At 35.1% G+C, this 15484-nt stretch overlaps 1 protein-coding gene across 3 annotated transcripts in view; it reads left to right on the top strand.

Moving 5' to 3' along the window:
* Positions 1-15484, top strand: part of LOC114660520 (forkhead box protein P2-like) — a 139834-nt gene that overhangs the window by 81454 nt on the left and 42896 nt on the right. For 2 of the 3 annotated variants that reach the window (XM_051933505.1, XM_028813265.2), the window contains one exon: positions 9326-9474. The exons of the other annotated variant lie outside the window; for it this stretch is intronic. In XM_051933505.1, coding sequence (XP_051789465.1) covers positions 9340-9474 — 135 coding nt within the window. In that variant the 5' untranslated portion in view covers positions 9326-9339. The remainder of the gene's footprint in view (positions 1-9325; positions 9475-15484) is intronic. 3 annotated transcript variants of the gene reach the window in all.

The raw sequence follows: 15484 nt of genomic DNA, 5'->3' as shown, positions 1-15484 counted from the left end.
ACCTGCCTAATATCATGTAGGTCCCCATAGTGTTACCAAAACAGCTGTGACCCACAGATGCATGGACTCCACTGGACCTCTGAAGGTATAATGTGGTATATGGCACCAAGATGTTAACAGCAGATCCTTTAAGTCCTGTAAGTTGCAAGGTGGGGCCTCCATGGACCAGATTTATTTTCCCACCACATCCCACACATGCTCGATCAATTTAATATCCGGTGAATTTGGAGGCCAAGTCAACACTTTGATCTTTTTTGTCACATTCCTAAAACCATTCCTGAACATTTTTTTCAGTGTGGTGCAGTGCATTATCCTGATGAAACAGGCCACTTCCATCAAGTTATACTGTTCCCACTAAGTGATGGACGTGTTCTGCAAAAATCTTTAGGTAGGTGGTATGTGTCAAAGTAACACTCACATGAATGTCAGCACCCAAGGTTTGCCAGGAGAAAACTGCTCAAAGCAACACACAATGCTTCTGCTGGCTACTACACCTACTACACCCATTAAGGAACATTGTGAAAGAAATGTATGCATTTTAAAAGAAAAGAAATAACTATCATCTAAATAATGGTAAACAACATTGGCAAAATTTTTGATCAGAAAGCAGGCACTGATCAGAAAAACAGGAAGCAATATTTGAAAATGACCCAGACAAAATCCATGCAAATGCTACACAGTCAGGGCTAGCAGAAGACCACTGTCATTTAATTAACCCTTAGGATGTTTATACATACTGTATGTTCTGTAGATGTCCTTTAGTTTTTGTTTTCTGGTTTATATTTTACAGCTTTCTGTCCTCTATCCTGCAGACTAACTGTTCCCTCATTTTTCTCCTCCTGGACTTATCATCCCTTTTTTATTTTAGCAGAGGCTATTCTGCTTAACACCATCATTTATTTGAAATTCTAAACATCCACATTTCCAAAGAGCAACTCTACAATGACCTGAAGAAAAAAGGGTGCATGGCACTACCTAACTTTCAATTTTATTACTGGGTGACAAATATACAGGCCATAAAGACCTGGACATCAACACATATTAATGAATTTACACAAGGATGGGCTGAAATAGGATTAAAATCTTGCAGTACTTCTCTATATTGCCTACTCTGTGCTTCAGTAAATACAAATTATTATCAATACACTAATAATCCAGTTGCCCTTCATTCACTCAGAATATGGAATCAATGTAGGAAGCACTTTAAAACAGAGAAGCTCTTATCTGTTGCACATGGCTACCACTCTTTACCATCCTCTGAAATATACACAGTATTTAATGCTTGGAAAATGTCTGGGATTAAAACATTTAGAGATGTGTACATTTATAATGTTTTTGCATCCTATGAGCAATTAAGCTTCAAATGTAACTTCTCATCAACACAATTTTTTCACTACTTTCAAGATAGAAACTTTGCTAAACTGAACCTGCCCAATTTTCCTCACCATGCATCTATTTCTATTCCAGAAGAAACACTGACCAGCCTCGAAGACTCAGATAGCACCGCCACAATTTATAAAAATGTTTTAAAGTCCCTTCCTTTCAAAGATTTAAAAAACAGTTACTCAACTTAAAATTTTCTATCAAGCACATTTATCTAGATTTAAACTACAGTATCCAAAATGTTTCCAGGGCAAGATGCAAACTGTGAACACAGCAATCTAGCTTCAGCCTCTCTGGGCCACATGTTTTAGGCCTGCACCAAAATAACATCATTCTGGACAAAAATCTATCAGGGAGCCGTGGTGTCACAAACTGTTTTCATAGAATACACCTATTAGAAAGTCTTAAAATGATTTTTCCAGCTTTGATGAACCAATTTTGTGTTCATTTCTGTTATCCTGTGGTAGTGCTCTCTACCACTGCCACCTGGCCAAGGTACTCTGCCGGCAAGTTTTACTTATTGCTATGATGGTACCTGCAACATTAAATCTTCTAGGAAATTTCTTATTGTTATTAATTTAATTAAAAGCAAATAACATTTCATAAAATCAAATCAAACTCAACAAAACTTAAGTTCAACCCCCACTCAAAAGAAAGAAAGAGAGGAGAGCCAGCCAACAAAGCAAATCTTCGAAGCACCAAGGAAGGAAGAGTATCCTTTTCCACAATATAGAAGCTTATTCTAAAATGTTATTGATTAGACACTGCCATATATTTAAAAAGTTTTGAACAGATCCTCTAAATGATAAATTGATTTTTTCCCTTTTCAAAATAGTATAAGACATCAGTTATGCTTTGACTTAAAGTTAGTAGGTTTTGATCCTTCCAGTTGAGCAAGATAAGTCTATGTGTTAGTAGTGACGTAAAGGCAATTACTATTTGTTTGTCTTTCGCCACTTTAAGCCCATTTGGGAATACAATAAACACCATACCTGTTGTTGTGAACAAATACAAAGCTTTAAATATACGGTTACACAGTGTTTGTTTTACATGTTTACAACAATATGCATAAATTTACAACAATATGAATAAAAGGCCAAATTTAAAAAAATGTGTTTTTAGCAGTTTTTTAAACGTTCAGCAGCAATAGCCTCATATATTTTTAACAATAAGCTATTTCAGACTTTATTTACATAAATGAAAAAGAGTAGCTCACCATGTTCTTCATACTCTACTTTTGCAACACAGAGCGAGCAAAGTTCAAATCTGACATTGTGACTAGGAATATGTGGAGGCATTGAAAAATATAGGAAAGTGCAGGATTGTTGAGCACCTTATAGACAATTAAAACCATTTTAAAATCATAGGCCACAGATGTAATGATACATTATGTAGTGAAATGTGTTCAAATTGTCTCTTTTTTATGCTGCTGCATTTTAAACAAAGCACAGTAAAAATTAGAATCTTGCAATGATAAAAAAAAAATCAAATTTGTGCTATATTAAAATGAAAACACATGGACCTTAGGAAAATGTTTAATATATGATTTAAAATTTAGCTCTAAATTCATAATGACACCTAGATTTTTTACTTCACCTTTTCACCACAGTCAATAAGAATAAGTTTTGTTTTTTCCTTGTTTAGTCTAAAAAAATTACATCCGTTCTATAATTCTTGCAATAAAACTAATCAGAGGTTGAACGCTTTGGGGTTACCTGAAACCAAACATATGTATAGCTGTGTGCTATCAGTACAGCTACGATACTTTAACTAATGTTTAGAAATTATCAGGCCTAATGGCAGCACTTAAAGAGTAAATAATAAATACTGTAGGATTCAAACCTGAGGCACACAACATGTATGTATTTTTTTCAACTTAATTTTATTAAAAGGTAAGCAGGCAATTTTACCAACAAAGGACTGGAATGCAACAGTACATTATCAAATATTGAGCATACAATATTAAAATAGCAATTATACAGGTGTAACAATGAAAATATAAATAATAACCCAATTATTATCTATTGAACAAAGAATTAAGACAGCATGCATTGTTTTTTTATTGAAATGATCTCCAAAAGAAGCACAAAATGCTATTTCTTTTAATACTTCAGAAAATATTTAAAGTGAAAGATTTTCAATGATGAGCTATAACTAACCTAACAACAAATAAAGTTTGAAATATAAGCACATGAGGGTCAGATAAATAGTTATCTAACCCCAGGCCAACTCAGAAATACATTTAAAAAATGACAGAAAAAAGAAACTTCTGCATCAGTGGTCAAAAATAAGAAAGTGACTTACATGACCATCAAATGCAAAATAGAACTATTCATGTTATTATCTCTTTAACACAGAGGAGAGAAATATCTGTGTATTGGTCTCATAGGAGTTAAGGTGCCAACTGTAAGGCAGTGTCAGGCTTAATTCTAAATGTTTAGAACTCAGTGGTTTGATATAATGTAGTTATGGGAAAAATGTATTGTTTGGTGTAAAAGGTTATAATAGTTGTGAATTTAGAAAATTCACTTTTGTTAATTAATAACTAATAAAGTAATCTGATTCATTTAAATACAGAAGCATCAGAAAACGAGAACATAAAAGGGGATAATGGGCCAACAGCAGCCAATGTGTACTTGAAGATATTTATAAAAATCCTTATAGGAAATATGTAAATATTAATGAAGATACTGAAAGGAGAGAAGAGTACTAGTGATAGGCTCATATGGTTCCTTTTGTAACAATATATATAAATTTCAATCAGGAATCAAATGCTGAAAAACAGTTAAAGGAACACAATTAAGAGAAAATATTTTATTTTCACTGAGACAAGACTTCTAAACAGGAGTTATTAGAAAAACTGAAGATAACACACAAAAAAAGAAAGAAAAAAAAAAGAAGGTAAATTATGACTGAGTCGAACCAGACAAAGCAGGTCACCAGGTCTAAATATCCACTGCTACAAAGTTCTATTTTAACCCACTGTTTAGTGTTATTAAAAAAACACTGTTGCCTCAACTGATCTATTATTGTCATTCTGTGATAACTGTGTACAGCCAAACCTCCCAATTAGGTATGTTTCATAAAAGATGATGAAGAGAAATGTTTTCTGTCCTCCCTGGCCATCGGACATTACTTTCATTCTGTGTTAATTAATGTTCCCTAATTCTATTTTCTAATTTAATTTGTCTTTTTTCTCTTTCTTCATCATGTAAAGCACTTTGAGCTACATCATTTGTATGAAAATGTGCTATATAAATAAATATTGTTGTTGAGAGGATTATTACTTTTTCATATACAAAGTATAGGAAAAGTAATCGTACAAAGATTCAATGTCGTGACTTTGATGAATCTCGACATTTTAGACCTCCCTGACTTTCTCGTATACGAAGTATAGTGAAAGTATTAGAATCCTCCAAAAAATCCGAAATTTTTATGAACTTCCCCGAGTCCGAAAATGTCATTTTTGGAATTATGTCTGTGTGTGTGTGTGTGTGGGTGTGTGTGTGTGTGTGTACACGAAAATTTTAGTACGCTTTCATTTCGGTCAACCAAATTTTGCACACAAGTATTAAGTATTAGGTAGAAACGTAGACTTCTACCAACTTTTGGGCTATTTCTGTTAACCGGAAGTGGTACTTTACATTTTATTCATGCAGCTGCAGAATCCGATTTATTCAACTTTACTTTTATAATAATTGTTCAACATTTTATTCGTTTGATTTGATTTGTTGTTGATTGTTCCTTAATGTACATAATATAAAAATATAATTATTGTCTTACGGTTTACTCCTCAAATATCCATCCCCATATCTGAGTATACGAGAAAATCTAGGGGAGACCACTCCTGATTTTTTTTTTATTTATGGTTTTTATGAGCTTTCTGAATAAATTTAAAAATATCCTTATAGATAAAAGAGGCTAAACTTGTCAGTTTCCATTCGAAATATCAATACAGCAGCAATACTAAATGTTCTGTAAAAACGCTAGCTGAATGTTATTGATGTAAAACCAAGCTAGCATTACATATAGGACCCTCAAACTTAAGTTAAAGCAAGACAAATACACCTAGTTTACTCAGTGAAATGTTTAATAGGTAAATGACCCATTAAAGAGTAGGAACAGATTTTGATTCTGTATATTAGATAACATCAATGAAGCACCACATAACATTTACCACCAATCTTCTGTGTATAAAGTGAACTTGATCAATATTGATTATAGTAAGTACAATAAACTTTGCATACTATTATGGGTATTTTCCATTATTTAATTTTTACATTTATTTCTTCCACTTTGTAGTTGTTATTTTAACATTTTGTTGAAACAACATAGATACAACTAAGCAATGCATGAACATATATTAGTTCTTATAGACAGAATAGAAAAACTAGATTGGAATATGAAAAGGGCAATTTCAGATACAGAGAAAAACAACTGGAATATGCAGAGCAAGAATATCAGCGGACCATTGGCCTGTACAGATGCAACTGCACAGTACACTTAATACTGTAACCTGGCTATTGGAAGGAGCGTTTTCTGCCATTAGGTATGAGGAGCCGACATGTTACCCTCATGAAACCAGTGTAAGACATGCATGAAAACAATATAGTGCATACACAAATCCATTGTTAGACCGGCACAGAATGCAAACCAGTATGGTTCATACGCAATCTGACAACATGCGAGCCTAAACCAATGCAGTTCTCCCACAAACCAATAACAAACTTACTGGAACCACTGATATACACACGCGAATCAATATAGTTCATATGCAAACCAATGCTATGCATACACAAACTAGTGTTATACATATGCAAACAGATATAGTTCATGCACAAACCGATAATATACGGACACGAACCAATATAGTTCATATGAATTGAAACCAGTATTGTTCACCCGCAAGCCAATTAAGTATGCACGCAAACTGATAGTAAATATTCATAAGCCAATAGTGTTCACACGTAAACCAATAGTTTTCGTACAAAAACATATAATTTATGGCATGTTTGGCCCCTCATAATTAAGAGGCCCAGACTGTGATTTAACCTGGTGTCGCATGGAGAGTGTGAAGGCATGTTAGGCTGTAATCTAAGGTAAGCCATTGGCCTGTGAAAGATGGCCCATTGGCACCTGAAAACGTGAACAGAAGGCCCTTATTTCAATAACTATTTCTTTATTGGTAAATTCACACTACGTAGCATTTTTTTTTAAATGAAACTAGATAGCAAACATTGAAAAGCTTAAATCCTCAATATAGTCGGGCAATATCAGTCCTGCATTTATTGCGGCGTTACTCCACAAAGCGTCTTCATGCACCAGACATGGGCCCACAGCCTGTTCTCCGCCCATGCGCAATGACCACTTGTGCATGTGGGAAACTGGTAAAAAGTCAGTTCAACAAAAAGCTCCCCAGTCAAATTTCAAAGTCGCACAAGAAAGATATTTAGAAGCATTCATTTTATTATTAGCAAGTACTGAGCAAATAAAATTGTGTTATGTTAGCATTGACAATTTATTGTCAATATTGTCTTCTGTAATATTTATTTAAAAAAGGAAGTCAACCTCCTGTACTTTATAGTTTAACTGAAGCAAGGATTTCACTATACTGCTTTTTCCCTGCTGAACTCTTTTCTAAAAGATTTTTGTAAATACTTGTGAAAGAGTACCACAAAATTATGTCTCAGCTTTCAGGTGAAAAAGAACAAATAACAATAGAATGGAAATAATATGGTATGTAAACTACACACTGCATGCATAACTTGAACTACACATTGCACATCCAGCAGCAGCTCAAACTATGGTGCAGCAAGATGTTCTGGGCAGCACCAGACCAGCACACAATTGAAAAAAATATTTTTCAAGTATATACCTGAACTTTCAAAAGCAGCATCATTATTTTGTTTTAAACAGAAGCATCCTACTACTGGCTTTTTCAAATTTAATGTGATACTCCTCAGTAGTCTGAAAAATTAAAGATGTAGTATTGTGGATGATTCTTTCCTGATATTGATTACCTTTCTTTTTCTTTTTTCAAGTTACTTTTAATATATTTAGGGACAAATGGTACTGGATGCCTCTTTGAAGACAGGTGCTGCATAGCCACAACTGGGAAAAGCTTGAGAGGTGGAAACACACCATTTAAAATAATATGTCAATAGGCAGTCTCATTTTAATACATGTGATGACCTTTAAGCCCCATCACTAAATTGGAAAGTTCAAGTTGCACATGTACACAAATATTCAAGGGTATAGAGAATGGTGGTTTGTCAACTACAAATAGTCTTGTAGCATCTAACACAAAGACAATTCTGCACAAGAAAAGGTGCAGTATTTTTTTAGATAAGCAAATATATTGAGCATATGAAAGAAAATTGAAAAAAAATTGCTTACATAGACAAAGATGAAGATTATTAAAAACATTTTAATAAGAAATTATTGAGTGAAGCATATTGCTTATTTTGTAAAATATCTGGTCCTTAATATAAAAATGTCACTAATGGCTTCACCTTCAGAGGTTTATTTCTCCATTGAAGCATATTCTTACCATTCAAGTAAAAAAACTCAATAATAATTTTAATTTATTAGTGATGTGAACCTTATATAGGGTCGATGGGTGTAAAATAAACTCCTTCAATGAGAATGGAAAGATAGTGTCTCATTTTATTTCTGGCCCCAAACTGCACTCAAACCAGCCAGTTGTGCAGGTACAGGATGCCACAATGTAAGAGTGCAGCTGCCAAAAAAAAAAAAAAGCCACACTCCCTTCAGGAAATGAAGAAAGCCTTGGGAGACTCAGCCATCTTACATCAAAACTTAGTTAAATTGCAAGTGCAAGTTCACAAAGCAGATTAGTGCGAAAGGAGGCTGAATAATTCACCTTTAAAATGTTCACAGAAACACTCACTCCACAAATGGTTAATCCAGTTCTAGATCATGAGAGGTTATACATAAGAGGTATACAACTTATACGTACTGGGTATAAGTCAAGAACGAGCCATTGCAAGATACACTTACTCACATTTCCAGACTTAATAAAAATATAAGAAAGGTTTAGACAATAACAGCCATACGATTTTGTGTCCAGCTGGTATTTGAAGAGAAATACCTTTATATTAAGACTACTAAGTATAAAGAGAGACAGAGAGATTAGGAGCACGCGCTGATACAGCGTATTGCCACACCCACCACACGACAAACCAACTCAGGATCCATATTAGGACCCGAGTGCAGCCATGCAACGGATAACACCTCTTTTTGTTGAACTGACTAGTTCAGATGGAGTGGAACAGTGTGACTTTTTTTTTTATGGTGGCTGGAGTGCCAAGTTTTTCAGAGTGACTTATTTTAATAGTATAAGGTTCCTAGAATATATCCTCATTTCACATACACAGAACTGTTTACAATATTCATAAAAAAAGTCTCTCAGGTGTATTGCATGTTTTAGTGACAACACTTTTAGTTTTGCACAGTGCAAAAAAGAAAAATAAAAAAGCGCTTGTATTTTTTCTAGCTGTGTACAATGCTAATTTCACTATGACTCACAAGGTTTGTTCACGTTTCACATGCCAGGTGTACACTATAATCCAATATAATAATATATTTCTTTCTTTGGATAACTTTGTTTTTTACATTACATTTTGTGTGCAATATGTGTATATGCCAGATGAACTGCTAAGTGTGGATACTTCTGCATTGAATGAAATAAAACAAAGAAAGATAAGTAAACACTGCTGCCCAATAGCAAGAATAAGAGAGTGATTTTAGAAAAACAACTTAAGTCTAGTCATCCAACTTGGCTGCAAAGCAAAAATGTGCATTAAATTAAACTTACAGATTCTGTGTCATAACATTCTGTGAACATTTTTGTTTAAGGTCTTTCTATACTTTATATGAACAAGGTAATCTAAATACCGTGTGTCACTTTTGTTACATGCAGTACTTGCAAACAGAATGCCGGGAAGTCAGTCTCCACAGAACAATTTGAGTTCCAGCGGAGTGCAGCAGCATAATGAGGGAGGAGATATTGTTTCCAATCCAGGAGAACCCAACACCACTGACAACACACCTGCGCAACCAGTCCGCCAGGTAGGAGAATGAAACTTCATTGTCTGCTTAGTCATAGACACGGAATTCAGTTTTAAACAAGTTACTTAAAATCAACACCAAAAACATCATCATCATTACAAAGATCTAAGAAGCTTAATGAATAATTAGCATCTTTTATATGGAAAACCCTTCTAGACAGTTTTTTTCTGAAAACATTTATTTGAGAATTGAGTGGCCGGACACCAAAACCTATCCCTAACAGCATCGAGTGGAAGACTAAAGTCAACCTTGGATTAGACAAAAGTCCTATCTTATCCTCTCTAGAACAGACCCTTATTAGGCCAATTCTGAGTTGGCTGTTAACCTAAGATCTTTTATTTAGAAGTTTTACATGATACACAAGTAGCATGAGAGAAAACCACTGATAAGGGAGAATATACTAATTCCACAAACCCTGTGGAACCCTGATTCCTAGTGATACCACTTTATAAGTGCCATGCCCTACTTAAATAATTTAAAAAGCAAAAAATACAGTTAAGTATCTTTTTTCTTAATATTTTGACTCCCATTGAACAGGAGGAGTATCTAGTCTGTAACTGATGATTCATAAGAACATGTGAATGGCTTTTACATTTATTCATGTAGGTCTACAGGTTAGATAAAATGTTTCTCTTCCAGGAATACCTGAAAGGCTGTAAACATTAATTGACGGCCTCTTTCATTATGTAGTTGAAACAGTTTTGCTGGACTCATTTTGTTCATAGAAATGTTAAGGAGATTAGTTTCCATCTCATGATAGGCATGACATTTAATCCAGACATGGTTTGTCTTAAGTGAATGAGTTGTTTTGTAGCTATTGTTTTTACAGTGTGGTTGCTGGAAATGCACACAGTATATTTTCAACATGGAACCAGGAGTGCATTGCTGGAACAATTTCATTGAGCTTATGATTTTTGTTCTGTTTATTCCTACAATGATGTTTAAATTGTTTAAGCAATAAAACATATAAAAAAATTTGTCTTTTATCACAATGTTCTATAGCTTATATGTATACATACAATCGCTTGCCCATGCTTATATTTGAATTACAGTATATGCAAATAATGAATCTTACAATTCAAACTTTTTAAAGTAATAATGTTTGTTTATGTTTCAACAAACTATAATCACATTTTGGTAAACCTTCATAAGGTATATATTTTAGGCAGCTGAAAGTTCAACATTGCTTTTTAACAGTGCAAAGTCCTGGATTTGAAACATAGTCCTCACATGGAATTTACACATTCTCTCAATGTCTCATGGATTTTCCTGCCACATTCTGAGGATAAATATGATAATAAACGCTGAACTAAAAAGATTTGATGATGAATTAAGGGCATTCAGACTAGATTAATTGATATTGCTAAACTGACTCTAGTGTGTGTGTGTGTAGGTTGTCTTGTCCAGGGATTGTGGATCAGGGCAGGCTCCATCTTATCTGCAATTCTGTTCAGAAAAAGTGGGTTTTGAAAATGGATGGATAGATACATGAGTGGATGGATTTAAATTTTTGTTTTATTTTATCATGGTTTGAATTTCATTTCAATGCAGATATTACAGGTCCGTAAATTAAATATGGTTATAATTGTAAAACTCCATCCAACAGTTATAGTCGTGGCCAAAGGTTTTGAGAATGAAGTATTGATTTTCACAAAGTTTGCTGCTTCAGTGTTTTTAGATCTTTTTGTCAGATGTTTCTATGGTATACTGAAGTATAATTACAAGCATTTCATAAGTTTCAAAGGCTTTTATTGAAAATTACATTAAGTTTATTCAAAGAGTCAATATTTGCAGTGTTGGTCCTTCTTTTTCAAGACCTCAAAACATTTGGCCACGACTGTAGTTATTCAAAGGTACTGATATACCCAAAGGAATAGCAATGGTTCAGAGTGTTGAAATGTTTAAGTATACACCGTGAATTTAATCTTTTCTGACTTTATATAAAATAAAACAATGTTTTCTTATTGTACTAAATTGGGTAGGGTTATGATTATTCCAGTTGAGCAAAGCCTATATTTAGTTATCAAAAAAGATTGTATGTGATGGTTCTCCAAATAAAGCCATTAGCGTTAGGATTTATTGCAATACCAAAACTTGCCTGATACAGTAAATAATCTAAGTAAGGATTTTATTTCAATTGGGTTTAAACACAGAACATCTCTAAACATGAGACCTAGTGAAGCAGATGCTTGAAAACATCTCTAACATGTAAGATTTTATCCCAAGTATATGTTGACACTCTAAACCAAGATTATGATGCCCCAGAAATCCATCCATTTTCCAACCCGCTGAATCCAAACACAGGGTCACAGGGTCTGCTGGAGCCAATCCCAGTCAACACAGGGCACAAGGCAGAAAACAATCCTGGGCAGGGTGCCAACCCACCGCAGGACACACACAAACACACCAAGCACACACTAGGGCCAATTTAGAATCGCCAATCCACCTAACCTGCATGTCTTTGGACTGTGGGAGGAAACCAGAGCGCCCGGAGGAAACCCACGCAGACGCAGGGAGAACATGCAAACTCCACGCAGGGAGAACCTGGGAAGCAAACCCAGGTCCCCAGGTCTCCCAACTGCGAGGCAGCAGCGCTACCCACTGCGCCACTGTGCCGCCCATGATGCCACAGAAATGCAAAATGCAAAGCTGAAAGAGTGTGCAAGTTGTGAGCAATGTACAATTTACAGCTGATCTAGACCATCTCTAATACAGACCGAGTAAAATTTAGCATTATTTGAAGTCAGCTTCTACAGTATTCGTTATCTGAAAAAGAAGTCGACTTTTTGATTTGAATATTGAACAGCTTCTGAAACCTCAGTCACGAAAATACCCGCTGCTTGTCATTTGTACAATAATGTAATTTGTAATGGTTCTGTAAAGTGCTCGTGATAAGCATTAAGTAAAATCAGATTGTGTACTTCTTCTTTATTAGAAACCACTTTCTGCATTAAAAAGAACTTTTTGTTTAATTATATTGGGTGTTTCTATATTTATATCTAACTCAAATGTTTAAAAATGCTTTTGTAAGACATTTAGAAGGTATTAATAGTTAATACTTCCAAGACAAAGTTGGACATCAATGCTGTATGAAATGGAAAATATATAAGGATATGTTCTTTCATCCTCCCTTAATCAAATTCATAAACAAGATAACCAACTAGGTAGCATAAGTGCTGTCCTACATTACTTACATTGATGTAATGGATAGAGTACCTTCTGTTGAAACCAAGGGTTTTCAGGTCTATTGCAGCTGATATGAGCTTCACAAATCTACCTTTCTTAATGGTTTATGAATGTCTGTTGCTATGTATGTTGGTCATTATAGAACAAAACCAAAGTATACCTACTTGAACATGCAGACCACCTGTCCACAAATAAAAGGGAAGTGAAAATGTAATCAGAGCTAGGGGCATGTGGAAGTTAATAATGAACTGCAAATGGATAAAAAGGTTTGGAAGTACATTTCAGTTTGTTGAACCGGTCTGCCGTCTATATGTTCTTTTTGTTATTCTCTTTCTTCAACTTAGAGTGTGTTTCTAAAGGCTCTGGTGTAACAGTTATTTGTTACAATGAAACTGTACACTATTCTGAGAAAATGAGGAGAAATGTCTTAATTTATACAACTTCAAAGCATTTGCCTAATTGCTTCATTTGAACATATATGCACCGTGTCCTGGGGGATTATCAATAGAGGCTTCCAAGGATTCAATAGATAAGAGCTATTGATACTGCATATGTCTTCTATATAGTATCTTCTTGCATTTCCTGTGGAAGAGATGTTTTTTAGTACTTCTGTAGTTATAATGTGCTGTTTGTCATTCTTTATCAGTGCTTGCATTGTGTATGTCGCACTTGATGCTGAGCAGATGGCGTTGCTGATCTTCTTGTTCTGCAGTCTGTTGTTTTTCATGGCATAATGGTGTGTAGTTGATGCCTGATTGGCCTGTACAATGTGCCTCACTGTCATCAGATATCACCAATGGTCTTTTCTTGTGAGCCATTTATTGATTTTTATACAGATAAATAGGCTGCACATACTGTAGAATGAGCCAAATTGCAGAACATAAAGCAATCCAGAAATAATGCTGGTACTTTGCTAACAAAGTAACAAATAATTCAGTGAATTAGGCTCACCCACATTGTGCTTACAGCACAGGCAATTTCACATACAATATTTGGCACATACCACTAAACGTGCAAAGAATTGTGAGTTTGCCAGTCATGTCAATAATTCTGTGCTGGAGGAACAATTGAATATTTTATTGAGTAAAGTGATTGAATACAGTAATCCCTCGCTATATCGCGCTTCGCCTTTCGCGGCTTCACTCCATCGCGGATTTTATATGTAAGCATATTTAAATATATATCGCGGATTTTTCGCTGCTTCGCGGGTTTCTGCGGACAATGGGTCTTTTAATTTCTGGTACATGCTTCCTCAGTTGGTTTGCCCAGTTGATTTCATACAAGGGACGCTATTGGCAGATGGCTGAGAAGCTACCCTGCTTACTTTTCTCTTTCTTTTGCGCTGACTTTCTCTGATCCTGACGTAGGGGGATTGAGCAGGGGGGCTGTTCGCACACCTAGACGATATGGACGCTCGTCTAAAAATGCTGAAAGATTATCTTCACGTTGCTATCTTTTGTGCAGCTGCTTCCTGAAACGACATGCTGCACGGAGCTTCGCATACTTAAAAGCTCGAAGGGCACGTATTGATTTTTTTATCTGTCTCTCTCTATCTCTCTCTCTCTCTCTCTGCTCCTGACGGAGGGGGTGTGAGCTGCCGCCTTCAACAGCTTTGTGCCGTGGTGCTTCGCACACTTACAAGCCAAACAGCCCTATTGATTTGTTTGCTCCTTTGAAGAGGAAGATATGTTTGCATTCTTTTAATTGTGAGACTGAACTGTCATCTCTGTCTTGTCATGGAGCACAGTTTAAACTTTTGAAAAAGAGACAAATGTTTGTTTGCAGTGTTTGAATAACGTTCCTGTCTCTCTACAACCTCCTGTGTTTCTGCGCAAATCTGTGACCCAAGCATGACAATATAAAAATAACCATATAAACATATGGTTTCTACTTCGCGGATTTTCTTATTTCGCGGGTGGCTCTGGAACGCAACCCCCGCGATGGAGGAGGGATTACTGTACTAACCCTAACCAACCCTCACCCACCTACACATACACAAAATGTAACATTGCAAATCATATATTCATGCTATTTATCTGTACCTTTATTTTCAACTGCAAACTTCAGTGTATATTGAAGGCAGGGCTGTGGCAAAACCTAAATGAGGTGGTGTAGCATTTTTAAAATTAAAATCAACTCAGATTGTTATCATATTTAAGCTTTCAAAAACAGGACAATTTTAAGAGAGGTTGCTGGTGTGTATACTGTATATGTATCTACTCATTGACTTTGTGTTATTCCAACCTTTTATTTAACTTACTATTTTCAGTTATAAGCCATAGAGCTCGTCTAATCAGAAGTGGATACACAGAAGCAACAATCTAGTATTAAATCATAATCAAATGCACTGCCACTGCCGCAATATTTCAATTTATATAAACATTTAGCCTAATAATCTGTCTTTGGACTGTGGGTCTTTAGAATCCTCAGTAAATTAAAGATCTTTCAGATTCTTGTAAAAGAAGAGATTATGACTTGGAATGAGATTTATTTATAAAGCGCCTTGGGAGCCAGGAATACAGTATATTGATTTATTGTCAAAACCTAACTCAAAATACCTATGACAAAAGAGAACATTTATTGAGAAGCAGTTTTTAGTAGGCAGATAATTTGTTGTTTACATTTGTACCTCAAACAGAATTATATTTCTGAAGCTGTGACAGAGACTCTTTGAATAAACATTGACACATCAAAGGGTTGATACATCCTAATTGACAGTTTCCTTACATCAAAGGGAGAAATTATATTACTGCTTTACAGGAAACTTCTTAGGCCAAAGGTTGTTTACTGGTAAACAGGTTGTTTCTACCAAAATGCTTTTCCT

This window comes from Erpetoichthys calabaricus, chromosome 11, assembly GCF_900747795.2.
Source record: "Erpetoichthys calabaricus chromosome 11, fErpCal1.3, whole genome shotgun sequence".
Taxonomy (NCBI): Eukaryota; Metazoa; Chordata; class Cladistia; order Polypteriformes; family Polypteridae; genus Erpetoichthys; species Erpetoichthys calabaricus.
Note: the sequence above shows the minus strand (reverse complement) of the source record. Positions and strands in the feature narration are given on the sequence as shown.